General features: G+C 43.6%; 1 protein-coding gene and 1 long non-coding RNA gene across 2 annotated transcripts in view; one reads left to right on the top strand and one right to left on the bottom strand.

Annotated features, from left to right (window-relative positions):
* Positions 1 to 23,649, bottom strand: part of spen (split ends) — a 79,879-nt gene that overhangs the window by 5,479 nt on the left and 50,751 nt on the right. The window contains exons 2-7 of the mRNA XM_011301302.1: positions 18,259 to 18,546; positions 12,098 to 12,558; positions 11,339 to 11,967; positions 10,195 to 10,667; positions 6,786 to 9,833; positions 14 to 6,644 (exon numbers count right to left, since the gene is read on the bottom strand). Coding sequence (XP_011299604.1) covers positions 14 to 6,644; positions 6,786 to 9,833; positions 10,195 to 10,667; positions 11,339 to 11,967; positions 12,098 to 12,558; positions 18,259 to 18,546 — 11,530 coding nt within the window. The remainder of the gene's footprint in view (positions 1 to 13; positions 6,645 to 6,785; positions 9,834 to 10,194; positions 10,668 to 11,338; positions 11,968 to 12,097; positions 12,559 to 18,258; positions 18,547 to 23,649) is intronic.
* Positions 14,248 to 16,107, top strand: LOC105264439 (uncharacterized). The gene is made up of 4 exons (XR_891993.1): positions 14,248 to 14,510; positions 14,605 to 15,183; positions 15,270 to 15,525; positions 15,771 to 16,107. It is a non-coding gene; the product is annotated as an uncharacterized lncRNA (long non-coding RNA).

The following is a 23,649-nucleotide window of genomic DNA, read 5'->3' as shown; positions in this document are numbered from 1 at the left end:
TAAAAATTCTCACCAATGATGGCTCATACGAAGGAACATTGACATGGCCCTGAGGACTGGCAGTGGGTACCATGATACACCCAGAAAGCGATACATCAACCTTCGGAGGTTCCATAGTTCCAGGTACGCCAGTTTTGGGAACTCCAGGTCTGGCTCCAGTGACCACAGTGGGATTCCCCAGTGGGATATGTGGTTGAATGGGTGGGCTGGCGACACCTCCGGGGATGATAGTGGGTACAACAGCCTGGTGTAGATGAGATTTGGGACTGGGCAGATGTGGCTGTCCATTGATCCCCTTTAACGCAGTTGCTTGACTCACAGGATTGTGAACCCTCTTTACTGGTGGTGTAACTACCGCCGGATGAATATTAGTTGGATGCTTTGACATGTTGACAACAGGCTGTGGCTGCAGCTGTTTGGCAGCTTGAAGGAGATGCTGTTTGGGATTTGGTGGAATGTTGGAGCTATTGAGAACAGGTGACATGGGTTGTCCCTGTTTCCCGTTAGCTGGTGCTGTAATCTTCGGACGTGGACTGAGACTGGGTGACACCACACGACTTGGCACTGGTAGCCTGAGCCCCTGTACCCCTTGAGTCGGCTTAATGACATTCTGGATCTGCGGTTGACTCTGTAAACTCGGAATGACTGGTTTTGTAACGATAGTCTGAGGAATGGGATTGCTCAATTTACTGGCATTGAGAACATGGGCTTTGAGACTCGTCGGTTTAGTCTGAGCAGTCGTTATCGGGCTCGTCTGTGTGACAACGAGATTAGGAGCTGTAGTCATCAGGGTAGAAGTGGTCGTAGTGATGGTGGACTGAATGACAATGGAGGATGTCACCTGTTGATTCGGAGGAGACGGTTTTGTAATGACACTGGCTTGGCTCTTGGGTGTTTGACTCAAATCGAGTTCCTGATCGGCCTCTGTCTTCACAGAATTCTCCCTGGCATGAGGATGCTGAAGTTGATGATGCTGATGCGCTTCTGCCACTCTAGCCTCACTCCTCGCTACTCCAGAGGCTGTGGACACTGGGATGTACTGGCCCTCTTCAGACTCCCTCATGGGTATCAACATTCCTGTGACAGGATCAATGAGTGTCATGGGCTCCAGGGACTTGGGATTCTGGTGCTGTTGGACAACTGGTGGTTTCACTTCCTCGACTTTCTCTTCCGGGTTCTCTGCTTCTTCGAAACTCGCCTCTCTGGCCACCTCCTTGCTCTTCTCCTCGCTGCTGTCCTCATTGTTCTCAGAGGTTCTGCGATTTGCTCGCCTTCCCCCACGTGGCGATTTTCGAGGTTCTGGAGGCAGCTGAACAGGTTTTGGGGCGTTATTGTGCCTCGTGCTCCTTCTGGTGGCTTGAACACCTGGTGGTAACACTCCTTTACTAGCTGAGCCACGAACAACATCTTCGATTATGTCGTCGACTGTTGTCCTGCTGCCATCTTTCTCAGCTAATCTCTTAGATTTTCTGGTGTTGATGGCTGGAGAGACGAACTCCTCAGCAGGTACTTCCTTGACAGCAGCCACTGGTTGAGGAGGCTGTGTATTTCCAGCGACATTGGGGCCAGGTGATTTTATGGTAAGAATTAACCTGGGACGACCAGCATTGTCCTCTTCGCTGTCGTCATGAAACTCGTAGACATCAGCTGGCAATTTATTCCTCTCTTGTTTACCTCCCCTAGGCATTCTACCACCTCTACGTGAGGAAATGCCCCCTCGGCCACGTCTAGTGGTAACTCCCCCACGTCCAGCCCCTCGGCCTTTCTTCCCTCTTCCTCTCCTCGTTCTCGTCGCCTCGATCTCACATGTCTCAACACCCTCGTCCTGCTCCTCATTCGTGGAGAAGTCTTTCTTACTGTCGCCCTCGGTCGATTCAGTATCCAACCAGTCCTCACTTTTGCTCGTGTCGTGAGACTCACCATTGTGCTCCCTGTCGTGACTGTCGTCGTCCTCGTGACCAGTCTCATTTGACTCGTTGTCGCAGAGGGCATCTACTGTCTTAATGACACTCTCAATATTGACTTCCTTGGCTGACCAGTAGTCACTGTCCTCCTTACTGTCTATGTGATCCTCTTTGACGATATCCAGAGCCAGTGGATCTGGTTCCTTGGCCTCCCCAGGTGATCCCTCACTCGGTTTGTCGCTCTCTGGCTCCTGCTTCACCTCCTCTTCTTTCTTGATTTCACCCTCAGATTTCACAAGAGGAGTTCCTTCTGATAGATCCACAGGTTTCGGTGGCGCCTCAGTCTGCTCAGATTTGAACTCCACTGGAGGCTGGTCGTTTGGTGAGGCACTCTCAGTAACCTCTACCTTCACTACAATGTCCTGAACTTTTGGAGGCTCTGGAGGTGCTGGACACTCCAGAGGTTTAGCCTCGACAGGAGAGTGAACCGGTGCCAATGGGGACTGAACCTTCGTTAGAACAGGCTCAACTTTGATCTTCTTAGAAGTATCACTTCTCTCCCCTTCGCCGGGATGTTCCGGTCCTGTCGTGGGCGCTGAACTCATTGTCGTACACACAGGTGTTACATTTGACACTGAAACCCTTGTGATTTGACCAGCAGTCGAAACCATGGGTACATGCGGTTTCACCAACAAAACTCCTTGTGTTATCGAAGGCCTTGACAATTGGCCCTGCGACACAGGTGTCTTATCAGGCACCTGGAATTGAGAGACAACAGGCACAACAGTCTTGATCAATGGCTGACTGGAGACACTCGGTATAAACGAATGCACCACTGACTTGTGACCAAAATGTTGGCCATGAGCAACAATAACCGGACTCGGTGTAGAGGCTCTCGGTGTATGTGTCGTTAACAAGTGCATATTAACATCCTGTTTCTGCTTTGGAGACAGTAAATCATTATCAATAACTGGGTGTTTCTGTGATCTCGGTGACAAAGCAGCACTCTCAACACTCGTGGATTTACTTACGATTGGAGCTGAAGTGCTGGCATTGATCTCGATTTTTGCTGTCTCTGGGATGAACGTCGGTGGTTGATTTGGTGACGGGACCTTTGGTGACGTTGACGCCTTGTTAGGTGTCTCTGGGATAACAGCTGGTGACAATTTGGGCTCGTCGAGCCTCTGAGGCTCGTTGGGATGAGCAGCAATCATCGTTTCGATAACTGATTTGCCCAGTGACGAGCTATCACGTGATTTCGGCTGAATTCCAGAAGCCAGGGGTGGAACAGGCATATATGGTCTCGGTGGAATGTTGAGAGATAGCGGGGGAAGTCCTCCATGGGGATAGCTGGGGACCAGAGCCCTCATGCCAGGTGCATGCTGGATAACAGGTTGTTGGCTGGCAGCAGTCGAATAAATGTGCTGGGATGAGACCTCTGGTCTGTGAGCTGACAGTGGGACACTCACTGGTATTCTTGCCGGCGGTGTCGTCGATTTCACTTGAGCTCCTCCGTGGGACGAGTGTGGAGTTATTGAAGTTCTTGACCACTGGCCATTGGGGGACAGCGATTGGGATACTCTTGAGGTAAGTTGAGAGGGTACCAATGTGGAAATTCTTGACTGAACGAGAGGAGGAAGTGAACTCGATGAGATTGGTGAGATTGTTGAGATGGTTGAGATTGTTGAGATTGTTGAGATTGGTGAGATTGTTGAGATTGGTGAGATTGTTGAGATTGTTGAGGTTGTCGATACTGATGATATTGTGGAAATTGTTGTCGCTGGTGAGGCCGATGAGATTGATGAGACTGATGAGACTGTTGAAGCTGTTGGAATTGCTGGGACAGTGGGGATTGTCGGAACAGTTGGAATAGCTGGAACCGATGAAACAGCTGGAATTAGTTGGCCCGTTGTAACCACTGGTATTTTGGGAGTCGCCTGTCGCAGCGCTGGTACACTCTGGGCTTGAAGGGAAACTGGAAGTCGTTTGTAAAGAGGCTGTCCAGCAGTTGTTGAGATCGGTGGTCTGGGACTAACAGCTGCTGATATCCTTGGAGAGTCACTAATGACTGGAACCGAGGAGGGAAGAGGCTGTTTGTACTGAGGCGATGATGTTGGCACATCGTCCTGGCTGTCCCGAGGGGATTTACTTGCCTTGTGCTCAGACCACGAGTGAGAGATGACTGATGGAGGTGTCGAGGGTCTCGCACAATTTGCCTTATCAGGAATTTTGTTTCCTGATGACTTGTAGAAGGATGGAATGTCTGGGGTCTTCGGTGGTTGAGTGAGATCGAAGGACTCGTAATTGGGATCCTCCTCGGTGTCAGTGTCAATCTGAAGATCGTGCTCACTCTGTGGCGTGTCAGGTTTGAGATCTGCATCTGTATCAGCTGTGGAGGCATTGAGGCTCTCCACAGCCTGCTGCATCTCCTCGACGTCCTCCTGAGGGGCATCTGACGGTGGAATGCTTGCACTGTCACCCTCAGCTCCCTCCTCACCCTCGTACGAGAAGTCCTCGGTTGAACCACCGAATGTCTCTTCCAAAAGTGCAGCAACAGCATCCTCAGTCTCCTCCTGAGATATAACCACTCGAGGTTTATCCTCCACCTGAGGGGGAGGAGGCGTTGCTGGGGCTGGTGACTCATGCTCATGACTGCCAGCTCCAGATTTACGACCACTCTCTCTCTCCTCAGGCTCTGAGATACTCTTGATTGCATTCTCGTGAATTTTCTCATCAATGTCGATACCAAACCCAGGAATAAACTTGTCTTTTTTCTTGTCCGATTTTGCCGAGATTGTGGTGGTAGATGGTGGAGTCAATGGGGCTGATGATATCGGAGTCTTGGGAATTGGGCTGAGTTCCCTGGATATCGGAAGAGTCGGTGACATTGTTTTACGAGGAAGAGGACTGCTGGCTCGTGGGGGACTTGGATCAGCTCCCAGATAAGGCAGTGCACCAGCTTTTTCGTGATGATGGTGATGATGGTGGTGATGATGGTGATGATAGTCCTTTCGACTCCTCTCTTCTTTGGACTTCTTCCTCTTTTTCTTCTTCTCCTTAATCTTTTCAGGGGCTGTGGTGGGTGTTGATGGCTCGTGACTATCGTTATCATCTGTAAACCTGAAGACATCGTGATCATTCGTCTCTGTACAGGTAGCCGCTGGTTTTGGTGATGAGGGTAAACCCAAGAGTTTTGCCTCAATCTCGCGACCGGCCTCAGCAAGGTCCACGCTATTTTCATCGTCAGCCTGATGACGACGTTTCTTTTCGGTTTTCCTTCGAATCCTCTCATCGATAATTGGACTGCGAATGCCATCGCTGTCAGTGGCGTAGGTGTTGTTCTCGGAGGGTAGACTGCTGAGACGATTGAAGAAAGCACTGGAGGGCGCTTCGTCGACGTCATCAGACAAAGGACCAAAGATATCCTCCATTCTCTGAGAGTCCCTGGCCTCTTGACGACTCAGACGTTTTCTTCTTGCTTTTACCTTGTCCTCACTAGTTCTCTCTCGTCTCTTATCCTTCTTATTTCTTTGCTTCTTATCATTTCTCATTCGCTCTTCAGTTCCCTCTGACATTGTCGTCGTAATTGCCGCGATTATTGGACTCGTGTCATTGAGGTGATTTGTTCGAAGCTCAGGGAGGATATTCTTGCTCTTGTGATCGAGACTGTCAGAGGGGGGTTCTGACTTGATTGTGATGCCCTCCTCACTCGATATCGATGACTTCTGGCGTTTCTGCTTCTTCTTGTGGGACTTTTTCCTCTCCCTCTGGTGATTGTTAACTGGATGATTCGAGGGAAACTCCACCGTTGGCATTCGTTCCTCATCGTCTGATGATCGTGGTTCCTCCTTGATCGTTCGAATCATGCTGGAGTCTGTTGGTGTGTGTTTTTCCTCAGTATCAGCGAAACCCAAATCAACGTCACTCTCCACGAATCTCTCAGTTTTGATCTTATGTAATTTATTATTGAAAGAGTCATCCTCCTCACTGGTGTCCGAGTGGATTCTCGAGCGTGAGCCTTTCCTAGATAGAGATTTTGTGCGAGTTGAGTCGGATTCTGTAGACTCGTCCTCAGTGAGGGCTTTGCTGCTCACCGAATCCCCATCCCAAGATGTACTCTGCTTCTTCTCCTCTCGTCTTGCTCTACTCTGTTTTAACTGTGAGAATTTATCCTTAAGTCTGACCTGACGCTTCTCCTCCTCGAGCTTTTGCATATTCTTGGTGGATCTCGCTTTCACTTTGTCGTACATACTGATGTACGCCGGTTCGTCATCAATTATATCGAATATCGAGTGCTTCTTGGGCTCGTCACTATCGGTGTCAGTGGTGTGAGAAGGATGTCTCGTTTGAATTTCGTGTGCTGACGAGTGGCCATCGTCATTATCAGAGTGCAGATTCATGGAGACCTGGTGGTGGTGATGGTGGTGATGATGATGATGGTGATCACGTGACTCTTTGTGACGCGAGGGTATCTCCTGATTATGGGGTGGACTTGAATCAGAGCGTTTTGCCAATTCCAATCGGACGAGAAATTCTTTATCGAGATCGTGGGACACTCGAGGGCTGCGCTCTCGTTCTTTGTCAGAGCGTTCCATTCTACTCCTTTTTCTCTGTTTTTCCTTGACACTTGAACTGTCCCTATTATCTCTATTTTCCCGATTCTCCCGATTCTCTCGATTCTCTCGATTCTCACGATTCTCACGATTCTCACGATTCTCTCGATTCTCTCGATTCTCTCGATTCTCTCGATTCTCTCGATTCTCTCTATTTTCTCTATTTTCTCTATTCTCTCTATTCTCTCTATTCTCTCGATTATCTCTGCTCTCTCGATTTTCTCTCCCCTCCACCTTGATTTCCCTCTGTGCTTCCCCATGCCCTTGAGAATCCCTGCTCTCCCTGCTATCTTGGCTTTGTACAGAGGTCGAAGAATCCTTACTCTCCCTATTATCCCTACCCTCCCGACTAGTCCTGTGAGCCTCACTCCTGTGTTTACGATCTTCGGATCTTCGATTTTGCCTGGGCCTGTCCTTACTATCCCTCCTGTGCTCAGATATCTTCATTCTCTTCGCTTCATCCTCAGGTAGAGCATCTTGAGAGGAACACCTGCGTTTGCCAGAGACAGGCGCAGGTGATGCCTGCCCCTGAACCTGAATACCATGGAGATGATTTTCAGGCCTCTTCCCCTCCTCCCTCTCACGTTTTTCTTTCTCCTCTCTCTCCCTTCTTTTCTCCCTCTCTGCCTTTTCCTTTTCCCTCCTCTCTTGATCCTCCCGTCGTTTCTCCTTTTCATGCTTATCTCTCTCAAGCTTCTCCTTCTCCTCCTTCTCCCGCTTCTCCTTTTCGATCCTCTCCCGATCTTCCTTCTCCTTCCGCCTTTCTCTCTCAAGCCTCTCACGCTCCTCCCTTTCCCTCTTTCTCTCTCGTTCGATCCTCTCCTTCTCCTTCTCCTCTCTCCTTCTTTCCCTCTCGAGCCTCTCCCTCTCTTCCTTCTCTCTCTTGTCCGCCTCCTCCCGTTCCTTTCTCGCTCTCTCCTTCTCCTGCTTCTCCCTCTCCTTCCTCTCTCGCTCCTCTCTGTCCCTGCGCTCCCTCTCTTTTTCCTCCCGTTCCTTTCTCTCCTTCTCCTCTATCTCCTTTCTCTCTCGTTCTCTCTCATCCCGTTCCCTTCTTTCCTTCTCCTTCTCCTTCTCCAGCCTATCCTTATCGGCCCTCTCCCTCTCTTCCTTGTCCCGTCTCTCTTGTCTCTCCTGTCTCTCAAGTTTTTCCCTCTCCTCCTTCTCCCGTCTCTCCCTCTCCTCACGATCTTTCCTCTCGTACCTTGCCTCCTTGGTCTCCTTCACTGGGGGATTTTCTTTGTGCCCCTCGTCAATCCCCTCACTCACGCGTTCCTCCTTATCGTATTCTTTTCTAGACCTTGTGTCTTTGTCCTCAGTTTCCTCCTTTCTGGTTTTTCTGCTCTCCTTGCAGCTCTTAGCATGCCTCGAATCCCTACTGTCCCTGCTATCCCTGCTCTCCCTCCCAGCCTCCTTCCGCGATCTCACCTTTCCTAAATCGCCTGTTATTATTCCTGTTGGTCCACTTGCACCTGTCACTGCTGTTGTCACTTGAGAAATGCTCGTTGTGCTCGTTGTAGTGTGCACAGTCGACTGACTCGAGGTTGTAATCGTCGTAATAGTCGTTGTTGCGGTGGTAACTAGTGCCATCACCGTCGTCACAGCTGGACTTGATATCGTCACAGGACTAAAAACCATCGATGACATCGACGCCGAGCCAATATTAACATTTGACATTGACAAGCCACTGGCAGCAAACGTGCTTGTCCCTGTGACGTGCCCAATTGGCAATGAGACTGGTGGCAATTCTGGACTAGCTGTTTTAATCGATGTGCCGGGTGTTATCGGTGTTGCTGGGGGTGGATGAATACAATTATGTACAGCAATACGAGGATCAGTCTTTAATGATGGTGATACGAGTGTTGTTGATGTGATACATGAGGTAGTGCTGGCTGGTGGATGACTTGGGAATGGATACTGTAGGCAAACTTTTCCACAAGTACCACCTGACGATAACGTTGAGCTGGCCATCGATGATATCCCAGTGAATTCCCTTGGTTCGTACTTCTCGTTGAAGTTCTCGAGTCTCTTCGAGTCCTCGTCGAAGACACTGCGTTTGGCTAGAACCGATTTAACTATGTCTGATGGCTGTACCTCACTGAGATCACTGAGATCAAGTAATTTATGACGAAACCTGAATCTCTCTGAGGCTGATGCATCGAGCTTGGCAAGTGCATCACCACCAGCAGCACTTAGTGCACGTGAGCCAGACCATCTCTCGTATTTCTCATCCAATGAACGTATTCTCTCCTCGAGACTTGGTGATTGTGGTGCTGTCTCACTGTCTGAGCTCGTTGGGCTTGGGCTAGGATGTCTTGGTGGTGGTGAGGCTGGTGGTTGTGGTGCAGCACGAGGACTTGGTAGTGAGGGTAAGACTGTATTGCCCGGTGGACTCGCTACTTTTGGTACATTAACACTCGTCGTTCGACATCCACCAGAGCTGTTGTTATTATTATTCATCATTTGAGCAGCAAATCTGGGGAGGGGGAGGGATAGAGGTCCCTCTTGGCTTCTCTCACGAAACCTTCTGGGCTCACTGGGCATTATATTCTCAGGTCTCTCATCTACCAGAGGTGTTCCAGGTCGAGAGCCGTCGTGATGCTCATGATGCCTGCTGGAGGTATCTCGTCTTCTTTTGCAGGGTCCTGGTCCTCTCCCCTCGCAGCTACCTCTTCTCGCTGTATGGTGGAGGATCTTGCTGTCACTCACTCGTCTGACATCCATTCCCTTTCGCGAATGGGATGTCACCAGCAGTGAGGCAATCTCTGACTCCTCCTCCTCACCGAGAATCGATGCCTCCAATTTACGTTTCTTTGGTGCAAAACCCTCGTCACCACTGCTGTGACACTCCTCAAGTTGCTCGAGAAGATGAACGCGCTCCTTCTGGAGGTGACGAATATCGGGGGGTGGCAGGAGTATTGGAGGTGGAGCTGGAGGATCAACACTCGTTACAACACTCTGAACAATGTGTCGTCGTGGAGGTGGTGGTAAATCGTCGTCATTCAATTTACTATCACCAATTACACTGCTCTCGTAATCGTCGTGACTAGCACCACTACCCTGACTGAATTCGTCGTAACTGCGAAATCTACGGGGTGGTGGATCCGTGTAATCACCGTCGTAGTAGGGGTCTGACTGATACGAACGTCTACTACTTCGAGACATGGCTGTTGGATGGGCTGGACTGGCACCTGGGGTGCTACCACCACCTGGGGTTCGAGAGTACGAGGCTGTCCTTGCTCGTGGTGGGGTCTCGTAACGTGTGAACCTGCTACCCGCGTTTGGAACTGTCACTGATGACTCAAAGCTGCGCTCTCTCCTGTGGACACATTTCAGAGGGATAATAAAACAACAAATTCCGAGTTCAATTCCTTGGCTTTTCCCTTAACCCTTTATCCCTTTTCCATTCAAGTAATAATTCAAATAAAATTGGAGAAATTAAATTCTATTGAGAATATCATTCCTTCCAATATTTTCAAAGTAAATCGCTTTCACTATCAAGTGGAAATAGAAATTTGGAATTTAGTTCATGAATTGTCTTTGTCTTTTGAATTTAATCTTCTTTTGAATTGCATACAGAGTTTCATGGGAGTTTTAATAAATATTATAATTGCCTCACTATCCATAGATATAGTTGAATATAGGATTAAAATGATAATTGAGTTGTCATGTGTACTCACGCAACGTCAAAAGTCGCAGCAGGTGAGGGCCTGGAGTCCCATGGCTTCTCCCCAGCAACACCCTGCCTCTCAAGATGCTCGTAGAATGTCTCTTGACACTCCCTCGAGGCAAAATCCACCTGCAGTCTACGTCCCCTGAGCGATGCCCCTCTCATCTCTTTAACAGCAGTCTGTGAGCAACTTATCTGCTCAAAGAATATGAGAGCATGTCCACGCTCACGATCTACAACAACTTGATTTATTGGTCCAAACTGATGGAACTGCATATTCAGGTACTTTTCAGAGACACATTCACCGATACCATCGACCCACACACAAGGGGTTGGCATTGATTTTCCAAAACCAAGTTTAATCCGATTAGCACCGAGATGTTCACCATCCATCGAACGCATGGCTTTCACCACACTTGTTATGTCCGAGTACTGGCAGAAAGCATAACTCGATACAGCTCCCTGTTTTTTTATATCGATCTCCTGGAATTGCAAAAAAATATCAACAATGAGTACCAGTTTCAGCGATTAGCTATCATTCAGGTGAGTGAGATTAGCACTAGGAACACCATTTTTTCATCATCCATCATACGCAGTTGAATTTTTAACTGCAGCATTAGCTTCATTGCCAATTGCATAACTCAACATTTTATCATCATTATCAGGAGCAATTCAGGCACAATCTCCACACAACATTTACAGACGCATTACATAAAGGTTTCTGACTCGAACTTCTCAGCATATCAGATATTATGCAATTGCTAAGTTTCTGCAATCTGCATTTGTGTTATGTCTTTGGAATATTCAAGTGCCTCGTACTGGTTACCACAGACAATTCACCACTCAGAAGTAAATCAACATGATATCACAAAAATTATTTCCTCAGCCAAAAATATTGCATCATCCAAAAAATGATTACTCCTTATTTTTATCCCAACCAATTTATTCTAAGAAGAGAAGATATTTCAAATACGAAATTACAATTGTGATATCATGATATATTTATCAGTTGAACGATTTGTATATTTGTATATAAGTCCTTCAAAACAAGAAAAAATAATGATGTGCCATTATTTTTAATTGATTTCATTTAAGGGGAACAGCATTTGAAGAGTATACTACATTATGGTGGAAACGTAGTGAGGATGACTTACGATAATTTCGCCAAACGGTTCAAAGTGTTTTCTCAGCTCTGACGCTGTGACATCTTTCTCGAGATTGCCAATGAAGAGAGTTCTCGTGGCCTTGGGATGGTACTCATCGAGTTCAGCCTCGTACGGCCTGAACTCATTGTCCTCAACATCATATCCCTGATAAGGTGCAACTTCGATTTTACAACCGAAGAATAATTTATCGTGGGACACCTCGAGGGCCTTCTCCACGTCCTCCGGCTTTTTGAAGCACACGAGGGCATACCTATCACCAGCAGCTCCAACAACCTTGACCCACGTGACTTTTCCATGCTTCTTGTATTCATGAAAAAGTCCATCTTTCAACGACGTATCACTACTTCTTGCTGGCAAATTTCTCACACATATTGCCAGTGGCCGCCTGTCATCGGAAACAGCTGCATTACTTGTACGGTGGGGTGAACTACCCGGTGAACTACTACCACCAGATGTACTACCACCTGAACTGTTACTACGACTGCTACTACTGCTACCCGAACGACTCGAGCCACTTGGTGAACTGCTACCACTTCGCGATTTTCTACGTTGTTTTTTGTGTTGCCTTGAGGTACCGCTGTTGCTGCCGGTGTTACCACTTCCGGTGTTACCACCACCTGGGAATCAATCACATTTTCGGTGATGTGTTGTTTTTTAATGAGCACATAGTAATTGATTAATATATAAATTAGTAATTTAATAATTAATTAAGGACGAGAAGAAGAAGTGCTAAGTAATATATATTACCCGATTCTTCCTGGTAACTGTCAGTAGGAGCGGGCGAGGGTGGCGGTGGTCCAGAAGCATACCTAGAGGATCCAGTCTCGTAACCGAGCCAGGATGCCATTGGTATGCTGCTCCGATGACGTTCTATATGGGATGGTGGGGGTGGACCCGTTGGATAAGAGCTGGTTCTTGGATAAAGCCGATCCCTCGCCCTCGTCGACGTCACGTGGTAGCCACCACCCGTTGTTGGCCTACCACGTGGTATGTAACCACCCGTCTCGACCGCGGACGAATCGACCGTGTGTTCAACCCTGTTACTTCTCTCACTGGGATAGAAACCTCCGTGGGATACACGGGACTCGAAAGTCTCGTTACCTCTGTCGACAACTCGCTCGTTGACACGATCTGTCGTAACTCCACTGACTGAGTTAACGCCGCTACCGACGTTACCAACGACGCTCGATCCATGATCCTCAGAACTTCTGCAAAACCATCGATTATTTAATCACTCACAATCATCTTATCATTCTTATCATCAACTGAAATTCCCCCAAAAATCCTATTTTTCATCAAATTTTATACTATCCTACGAATGAAAAAACAATTTATGCTCTGAGTGAAAAAAAAACCCACTTTTCATCATATTATCATATAATGTGATATAATCCCACCGGCGAAACTAACCCTCATACTCATTTATTTTCATTACGTTGACAATTTCGAAATGTCGAAAAAATTCTGATAGCGCAAACTTGAATGATGAATTATATAATAAATATAGTTTAATCTCATGAAATATTCGGTAGCATGCAGCTGCGAGGGAAGATATCCATTTGAATTGAGAAATCTATTTCTTGCTTGTCAATGAAGCGCATTGAATTACAACTGACTTGACCTGTAATGTTCATTTGGAATATTGAGGAGCAGTGAATATAGGTAGAATTGATGTAATGAAATATGGAGAATCGAGTGACAACGGAAGACCCAAGCATTCGTGAAATCTTAATGCTCCCCAGGTACTAGTTTTGTAATTACATAAACTACTGTATGGCATACGTCCAATCTTATAAATCCTCTTCAGTGTTTCAAGTCAAGCGAAGTTGCTTGAAAAGTTTGGTATAAGTGAAGTTAAAAGTAGTGCTTCACATCATGCAATCTGACTAGACAGATATGGAAACATTGAGTCGTAACATGAGTGGATTAGAGACTATCAAACGATGCAAAAAGCAAGAATTATACTCCTGCGCACTTGCTGTTGGAGGGTTATCTAGGAATGACAAGGCATTTGCTCTTGAGTCAATAGTACGTCATTAACGCAACATTGTGATACACCGTAAAAAGATTCTCCGATCGCCATCACTGCCGATTGAGTGTATCTATTTTTTCCACTTTTATTACATAATTTCGTAGAACAAAATGATATCCAATACTCATCTCAATCACAAACACAATAAGTTATTATACAATTCCCGTTATTTCCATCATCTACGATAAACTTATTTAATTTTCGTCCTGACATTAATAATTTCATTACTCGCATAGAAATGACAATGAAATCATGCAATCATCGTCTACCGGTTTTTACCCAAAAACGTTAATTAACATTATTTCAAATTCTCTCGGTGTGCTGTCAAGTTGCAGAGTTTAGAATTTTTAAAATATGAAGTATCACAATTGTATATGTGGATTAATTGTTGTAATTGTATTGTTGCAAACAAAAATATTGCAGACATTTATGGGCTTTACTGAAAGTTTGGAGAAAAAAAAAGAATTTTCACACGATTTTTTAAGGGAAAACTTTACTAAAATGAAAGAATCGAGTGTACGAGTTTTGGCTTGTGGGGTTTTGCCGAAAATAATGCGTGAGTGCTGGCTACCCTTGCATATTTTTTATTCATCGCGTGAATTGTCAAATGCAGACAGGCCTGAATTTACAATCGCTCTGGTGACAATATCCCCCATGTGTCGTCTCGATTTCCTCAAAACCAGCTGACCGTGACGGCGCCGACGACAAATGCGAGGCGTCGGGACGAGTTCATGCCCCACTGTTGCCAAGTTTTATTCCACTATTTCAAATAAATCATAGAGAGCGCATGCGCTCGTGCCATTTACTACACCCCAAAGTTATTGCATTATATGTATGCAAGCCGATCAGTGAGGCAAAAGGATTGGCACGTATGTTATTTCCTACGTGCGAACAAATGATTCTTATTATTTCGCTTATCGCACTGTCCCACCACTTGCCCCATCCACATTGGTATCATTATTCTTCAGAAATCAATTGTTTACTGCGATATATGTCAAAGTTTCCGCCAATTTTCCGCTGCACTGAGATCAACAATTATTGTTGCCCAATATCCATTCACTCGAGTTAATTAGCGTAGGAGAAGGAAAGTCTTTTCCCAAAAATTGTTCGCTAATGGAGGATAAACGGGTAAGGACCAGTTATTCGTCAAGTAAACCGTCAATAACTCGTAGTTAAAATTAAATTCAACGCCACCACTACTGTTATTCCCTGTTATTTCCAGAATTTTTTTTCTTGGAATCCCTCTACTTCAGAGGTATTTATTTTTCTCTTCACGAAAATCAATCGAATTATCACCATCTGCCTCTTCGCTGACAAATTGAATTAGGTAGACATTTCAATTCAATAAAATGCCAGTATTGAGAGAAAATTTCCAAGTGTTTATGATACTTTATTAGAGAGACAAATTAGGTTATACTTTAACTCTTCTATCAGCATTTAATTTCTGAGAATTTTTTTCTACGAGTCCCTCAATTTTGGAGATAATGCATTTAACGTTAACTTAACGAAAAAATGGGCCTGAAGAGAGGAAAATAAGGATTTGTTTTTTCGTCCATTGGCCCGGGGCTGGCCTCTATGCCTTCATGACTGTTGCAGTAAAATTTTTCTCGAAAATTTATGCACGTGCAAGCAATTTTTCTCATGCATCAGCAATTCATGAAAGAATTTCAACGAATCGGCATTGGACTCATCTATTTGACGTTGTCAAATATAAACAGAGGGAAGCACATGATTCAATGTGTCAATGAAGTGGATTATCGAGTGTTATCAATTGAAGAAGAAGCCTCAGAGATAATTTACGGTGATGTTGAAGAATTTCATTGGTTGACATTGATCATGAAGCGACTGACAGTCCAGGGGTTTTTATTTGCATTCCTCGAATTCCAGGTCAACACTTGGACTCAGTTAGGGAGTAGTGCGTCAATAAAGCTTCAAAAAGGGTTCATGAACCTGATATAAATGAAGGTCTCTACATTTTTGAAGAAATTACTCTAAAAATTCCTCGACAACATTTATCAATATTTCAGAGAATTCTAAAACAAGAAATTCACTATTTTCCAAAGAAATAAATGGAAGCGAACATTTTCTGTTCAATTATTCCATGAAGATTCAGAAACGAATTCATCAACTTTAGCACTTAGAGGTGAGTGAAATTTATTGCAATTAGAAGAAATTGTACTTTTCGTGGAAAAAATGATCCTCTTTAATTAATAATTAAATGAGCCTAAATTGAATCAGACTGGTTGTATTTATATTAATTAACTTCAATTTTCAACGCAATTTACGATAGGAAATGGCCGGAATAAATAGTCGAAAATTTCGCTTTCACTCCCACATGAATTAAAATGTAAATCTGTAGAATGAAAATGTATACTTTAATTGAATTAGCAATTCTGCAAGTGCACTCAGTAGTGATAACTCAAGAGCTTCGGGATTCTTCGAACGACTTCGGATATCCAACCAATGAGATGCTCATCACGTCCATCATAAATCTACACCGAAAATCTTCAATTTCCCGGATGGTTCATCGAAAGAACTCATATTTTGAAAAGTAACTGCAGTAACTCTTAACTTCGGATGGTCTGTGTATATTTAGATACTTTCAATCCCTAAATTAATTACCTTCCAAAACAAACTCTTTTCACCTGAAGCTGAATTATTTTTCAAATAAACTATTTAAATAAATTTGATTAATAGATGTAATGATGATAGTTTTAAGATAAATAAATGCATTTTTAATATAATCAAGTAATTCTTTCACTGAAATAAAGAAGGAATTTTTTTGGTTGTGGATTTTCTCCGATGTTGTGAAATTGTTTTTACTGGATGTTTACATTAATCCACATATAGAATCGGCTCAACATCAAAAGACGAGCGTGAGGGGCTGTAGAAAGAACGGTAACACATTGAGAAACGAAATTCTTTCTACAGCCATAAAATTCGATAGTTGATATTGAGTCGTTCTTCAATACATCATTGAAATTGAACCTTTGTACCGCTCGATCTAATCTTTATCGGGAAATTTTTTTGCCGGCATCGAATATTCAGTGAGCCTTCTCGAATAATTTTCAGTCACACTGTCATTGACGATGATTTACCCAGTATATGTTCTTATAGTTGGATGTTTTTCTCCATTCAGCCTCCGGATTAATGACCAAATGAATCATAACCTTGACCAAACAGATTCTTGAAATAATTAGCAGCTGCTTTATGAGCAATTTAAAAAGATAATGAAAAGATAAATTTATCTCGACGGGGCACTGAACAATGCAATTGAATGTAATTATTTTATTGAATGTAATTATTTGAGAATGCAATTTTAGATTCTCTAGAAACAGCCCTTCAAGGAGAAATTTAAAATTTCCGAAATTTTGATAAGATCGATCCATTCCAATTTAATGACATCGGATTCAATGCAATGCTTGATTATCCGTATCAGTTTTGAAACTTAAATGACTGTACAAAAGTTTCCACTTGCAATTTGCCATTATTTTACGTTATTATAGATTTGACAGATCCAAAGAAATTCAGGTAAAATCACCAAATCATGCTGTCAATCAAAAACAGAGTACTCCTTACAAATAAAATCGTTTATCCTACTATTCAACAAAATGTTGTATTTTCTACTATTTAAATAAATGGTACTGATTAATTTGAGCCCAATGAGTCATTTATTGGGATAAACCATTGCTAATATCACTTGGATTCCCAAATTCCGACAGTAATCGACTAATATCTTAGGTGGAAATATTTCAGGAGGCAAAATATAATGACAGAATGGTGGAAAAAAAATCCCGCGGAATGTTGAATGCTGAGACATACAAATGGTGAGGTCACGTGTTTGTTGGCGACTGGTACGGTCCACACATGAAGTTGGATGTGATGGGAGGGAACAGGGATGGACTTACCTTGAGACCGAGAATCCACTCGTAAATTCACTCCTGTTTAGTTTAAACTCCAACCATTGTTTGTTTATATAATCCAATTCACTGCATTCCAACACTGTATCCATTTGTGCGATGATATTGATGTTATCCACATGATGTTGCACATATATCCAAAAATACTAATTCCCTCAGCACTGTTTACTGTTTAAACACCACCAGCACTTTAAACCATCAACTCGAATGGAATTAAAAAAAAAAACAAAAAAAAACAAAATATAACTGGAGAATAAATTTGAAAACCTGGAGATGTATCGACAGTGACACTTTCAACGTCTCCGTATTGGCGTGAATTCTCACACTTTAAATTCCACGTGCGACGTCCTCTCGGTTCGGCGGAAGAGAGCAAATACATTGGGGCACAGGGGGACGTGGAGCAGAAATGTGAAATAAGGAAGAAATAAAAGAAGCACTGAAGACGAGTGGAAGTGGCAGCTAAGGGAGATGAACAAGTGGAAGTGAGAGGCATGTGCGGACTGTACGTGACTGTCATTGTAAAAATAAAAATCCCTGACATGCCAGAGGTGTCTCGGTCCCTCTGGCATTTCGATAACATTTTCAACCTCTCCGTATTGTTGTCAATGGGAAATTCAATTAACTCAAGTCATTCTCAATTGCGTTATTTTCACTCACCATTTTTAGTTATTTTTTATTTTCACCGAGCTAACGAGATTTGCAGGATTTCATTGCTGTTTTTATGACGATTCGATCAATGAATTCCTATTAATTCAATGAAATATTTTTCTCCCTTCGCGATTTTTTATCATTCAAAATAACTTTCATCACCTTTTTTTATTGATATTACTGATGATGATAATTTTGAGAAATTAATCTTTCCAAAATATAAAAATGAATGACTTTAATTGTTGTTAATAGAGTAAATAGAATGAAGACTTTTCTTTCTGTAGGAGGGATTGAAAATAAAAACTCACCCGTGTGTGGGAAATCTGTGCTGAAGATGCTGTGGTTCGTAGTACTGGGTTGTGAGGGCTCTTTCGTCCAGTGTGTGCTCGGTCGCGTGTGCCTTCGCTGCGGATTTGATATCCATGAACGCAACCGTCGCGGAAGCACCCGTACTCGCTGTACCACTGCTACCTGTACTACCTGAGCCACCTCCAGAGCCACCCTCGTTTCCCTCCCCGATTGTGCCACCGGAACCACCGTCCACGGGGCATTCCTCGCCCCGTGGCAACAACTTGACGCTTTGCACGCGTCCATACCTGAAAAACATTTTCAAAAAAACTCCCATTAATTGAAAGTTACACAATATCATTTAATATCATTTAATATCATTTAATATCATTTCATCGGGCACATCGACCAAGCCGGATGTCAAAAATCGCAATAAACCTAACACATGTTAATTTCATTGCAATAAAATAACTCACTCTTTATTAAATAAGTGAAAAAAAAATCATGCTCGAATGTATTTGTTTCGTGTGAGAAATAAAAAATCCATTTTTTATTGGACAAATATGAAATCCAGAATATCTAATTATTTTGTAAATAAATAATATTTTCGTATGGTAGTGGCTTGTGGTTATTAGAGTACGTTATTGTAATGAAAATATTAAGCAATTTCTTCAGCCTTCAGCAACAAATATATTGAAATTAATCCAAAAAAGGTAAATCTTTAGCGAATCGTCTCTAGAAACGGGCGTGTTCTGTTGCTGGGCAGATTCTAGTCCCAGAAAATAGTAAAACACGAGCCGTAATGAAACGAATCACCACAAAACCTTCAATCACTGAAAAAAGAAGCTCCAGGATTTACTGGTTGCCTGGCAACCCGTCTGAAGGTTTTCCGTATATATACGGGTTTGTTCACCGATCTTCCAGGAAACGGAAAATAAGACCGATAAAACCTTCAATTCCCCGATTTCAAGACAGGCTCGACACACCATCCGGGCTTTCCATAACTCCGGACACTAGCCCGCCAAATTAAATCAACGAAAAAAAACTCAAGTCCCCCATGGAGACAAAGTATTTATGAAAATTTCATTACTTGCAAGAAAAATGGCGTAAAACAGAACTTCATCTTGAAATACTCTAATTTTAAACTGCATAAACTAAACTGCATAAACTAAACTGCATATCTCCACGGCAGAGTAGAAATTTCGAAAAAGCCAATACGTTCCACAATTATTAAACTTTCAGCGTAAGCCTATTATACAATTGTCAATATAGATTTAGTGAGTTATGTTCATATTTTTGCATATTGTTCATATTTTTAAGAGCTAGAGCTAAATTCAGCATCATTTAAATTTAATTGTCACTTCTCAGAAAGAGTATAAGAATTTCCCTGAAGATTTTTTCAGCGTGGTATAAAACCTTCCATCCTCGGTAAAAATCATAAAAACATACAACAACGATCGAAACTTTCTCGTCTGCATTGGCATTAACGCAGATATAAAAGAGCCGTAGGCCCGGGTCACCACGACTCGATGGGAGAGGACATGACAACCGGCAATTGGCAATCGGTTGTGGGTGCAAGTGAGAGGTGTTTTTGTCTCTCCAACACACCCATCAAGCAACGCATACAAGAGGAATAGATTCTCAAACAGAAAATGATGATGGCTCTGCCTGGAAAAAGAATTTTAAAAAGTGGAGGGGACGGGGAATGAGTTGCTTGAATAATAAAAAAGGCACGTACCATGAAGAGAGATGACCGCGGCCATTGGTTAATTTTAGAAAGGAGTGGGGATATTGAAGCGATGTGCGCAAGCGCGGGCAAACTCGGGGCTAGAGTGCATTTCTCTGGGAGTCGGCCGTTTCACCTCGCGCGAGTAACAACGCACCAACAACTCCACGTCAATTAATAAAAGAATAATTCATTATCACTTATAGAAATCAATCGCAAATAAATTTGGTCTTCCTTCAGTACAAAATATCCCCCTTCCCCCCTCGAGATAACCTATCGCCTGATTTTTATCAGTTACTTATCGACATTATTGCCTGGAAAATGATACCATATGGGTGCTCAACGGAGACAGGATTTAACGATAAAGTGGAATGGAAAAGTTTTCACAAGCTAAAGATTATTGCCCGGCGATAAATGGCTATTGCGTTTGAAAAATTATTCTCCGTTGTTTTTTTTTGTCTCTCTCTTCATGTTTTTGCACATGAATATTTCCCAGCGGCTGGCTCTCGGAGTTATTGACTTTTTTTTTCGGAGCAGGGCGGGGCACCTACGACATACCAAGACCCCTTTATTCCATTCTACGCAGTTAGTTTATCGCCATTTTTTCCCCCGCAGTCGTGCTCAATTACTTCAATTGGATTCTTGGCTCTTACGTTCTTTCGCAGAGTGCTCCAATCCCGTGCGTGAACATAACCATCCGTTATTTTCGTTTGACCACGGATATGCTCATGATTTATCGTGAATCATTGGTAAAATGGAGTCAAGGATTCCACAATGTTCTTGGATGGTTATTTTTTTTTAACGATAACCGAAGACTCTGAGGGACGAATCTACTCTTTATTCTGTTGAATTTCCTCTCCCCTAGCCGAATTAACGCGGAAATAATGGAAACCTGTCGAAATCAGTGGATAATTGAAGGGAGCAATGGAGAATCACGCAGACCGCAGCGTTCGCCACAAAATGGCCGCCGTTGTGAAGCGAGAGGAATAAAAGTACAAAAATAATCGACACTGTGGCCCCCCAGTTCCATCCTATCTCATCCCCAGTGTTTTTCCCACCGCGATATGAAATCATCAAATTCATTCAACCTTGAGACACATCGAGATAACTTATCATCAAATTATACACCGAAAACAATGAGTTTCTGTGCTGAAACGACAGGCAATCGATGCAATGTGAGAAATACATGCTGAGTGTTATATTCCGTTCTGTCCATTCATTCTATTTTCATATCATCAACCTCCCTGCCAGAAACCTTGACGGGATTCTCATGAATTGGCACATCTCGGAGAATATTAACTATTGACAAGAATAAAGCTTAGATAACATGTACTGAACAGTGTCGGTGTCCCATTCTATTATACATTTAATTTTTTTTGCTCCTATGGAAGAATAGCATATGGATATAGAATTTTTTTTTTTTTTTGAAATTCAAGTTGAGTCGCCTCTCGTGCGCGCACATACCGTGAACGCCCTTTGCGATATTGCCAGTACGGCTCACGCAAGCGTCGCCAAAACCTCCTCCGTAGGCTCCTCTGGAGGGGAAATCCGATGGAGGAGGGCGTCCACCGGTGGGGGAATAAGCGAGATAAAGCCGCGATAGTGGTGAAAAGGGGGAAAGGAGAGAAGGAGAAGGAGGAGAAAAAAAAAGGAAAGGGGAGCAGAGGGAGTAGTAGTAGGGAAAGGAGTAAAGTGCCACGGTGGCTGGTCGACTGGCGAGCAACTCGTGAACCATGGACACTGTTTCTCGTCTTTTCCCCTGACAACCCCCCCGCCCCCCAGCGCCCCACCCCACGTCGACCTTTTTTTTCCTCCGGGTACTGATTCTGAGGCGAGCCACCAAGCGAATGGAATAGAGAGGAGTAAAAAAGATAGGGTGGGGGCCACTCGGCGAGGAATTTTACTCGGCAGACTTGCTCCCGGGCTCCTATGCCGGTATATGACGCATCCGAGACTACACGATATGTACCTCTGTCTCACCAGGGAGTCCCCCCCCCTCTCGCTTATTTCTTTCTACCCTCCCGTCCTCCCATCCTCCGAGAGCTCCGAGGGCTTCGAGGGCTCCAAGGGCTCCGGAGGTACCTATTTCGCTACGATCGCTCAACTTGCTTTATGAGATGGCATTAGCGAGCGGCCGCGTGCGATTCCCATAAACCAGGGTAGTCTCTAGGTCAGACTCTTCTCTCATTCTGCCAGGAGTTTTATGCCTTGTTGAGGTTTAGTGCTTTCAGAGACACCGGAGCGTCTTCCTTGGGAGCTCGAGGATGCGCGGGGGTCGGGTTGGATTACGTCGAGTCGACGAGATGGGAAATTCGGAGGTGGGGATTCGGAAAAATGAGGAGAATTGTCCAAAGGAGTCAAAGACACGTATTGAAATGGGAAAGGACAATACGAGCATACAGGGATCGGAAAATTTGGGGTAATATAAGTCTCTGGAGTGACATTGAACATTGAACAGTTGATATTGAAGAATATAGATGAGTATTTCGAAAACTGATTGAATTTTTTAGTGAATATCAATATTTAGGAACAGAATTACATCGATTTATGTTTTGCCTTGGAATTCTTTGCATTTTTTTTGCAATAAAATTATGGCAAAATAGTGGAAGGCACTGGCGTTAAACCACAAATGTTAAAACGAATTGCACTCTTAAGGTCATGTTGCTGAGGTGCGCCGTCTCGAAATAATGAAATGGTGAACAAAAAATATGCAAAACCTCTGGAAATAAGTTTCGCAGGTGTGACCACATCGCCGAGACTGCAAGACATCCGAGGAATGAGGCAAGAAGCTTATCATTATCGTCACGAAAAATATAAGAATGGCTGCTGATGATATTCGCAATGAGTGAGACAAGTCAAAATTATTCGCACTCTATCTCAACGAATACGGTGTCGCTGGCTTCGTGAGGGACTTTGGAACTTGCTTTCCAGCATATATGGCATTCATGATGATTAAAATACTGACACATGAGTCCACTGATCATGTGGCCTGCCACACAGGTGCCTTCGAAAATATCCAAATGGATTCCAAGAAAAAACACCAACGAATTGCGTAACCGTTGTTGTTGTGAAGTCGATCTGAGATGTTACGTAGAGGATAAGATTTTGAAATAGAATTTTAATAAGTAGGCGAGAAGATTCTGGTCCCAACAAAAATGTAAAAAAAATAGAACGAATGTTGGAGGAATCGGAATTGAAAAAAGTGTCTATATCAAATAGGTGATACTTCCGAATTCAATTGTTGAAAAATTATACTTGAAATTTCAGGTGAAAATAACGAAATTTTTAACAGCGACAAAGTGATATGAAATTTCTGTAGAATTCATCATTGACGAATTAGTGAATTTTTTCGATGAGGATAAAAATTCGAAATCATTGAAAAATCAATGATCATTCAATTACCGAGATAATTGGAAATTCGGATGACTGAAATATTGCTGAAATTTGAAGAAATGCCTAACAGTGTGTGCAAGCGACAATCTTCCGGATAACTGAATAATGAATAAAAATGTTGAAGTCGACTTATAGTACTTGAACACTTGGTCAGTGATTTGTCTTGTCCTCGGGCTTTATTCGTCTATCGTCTGGATAACAGGAGCACGGATCGCGGGTTAATTCGACCTCTGCAGAGGGCATACAATGTTGAAATAGCACAATCGTAATACATCAACGGTTGTACGTGATG

This window comes from Fopius arisanus, unplaced genomic scaffold, assembly GCF_000806365.1.
Source record: "Fopius arisanus strain USDA-PBARC FA_bdor unplaced genomic scaffold, ASM80636v1 scaffold00021, whole genome shotgun sequence".
Lineage (NCBI taxonomy): Eukaryota > Metazoa > Arthropoda > Insecta > Hymenoptera > Braconidae > Fopius > Fopius arisanus.
The sequence above is the reverse complement of the archived record's forward strand: the minus strand, read 5'-3'. Positions and strand labels throughout refer to the sequence as shown.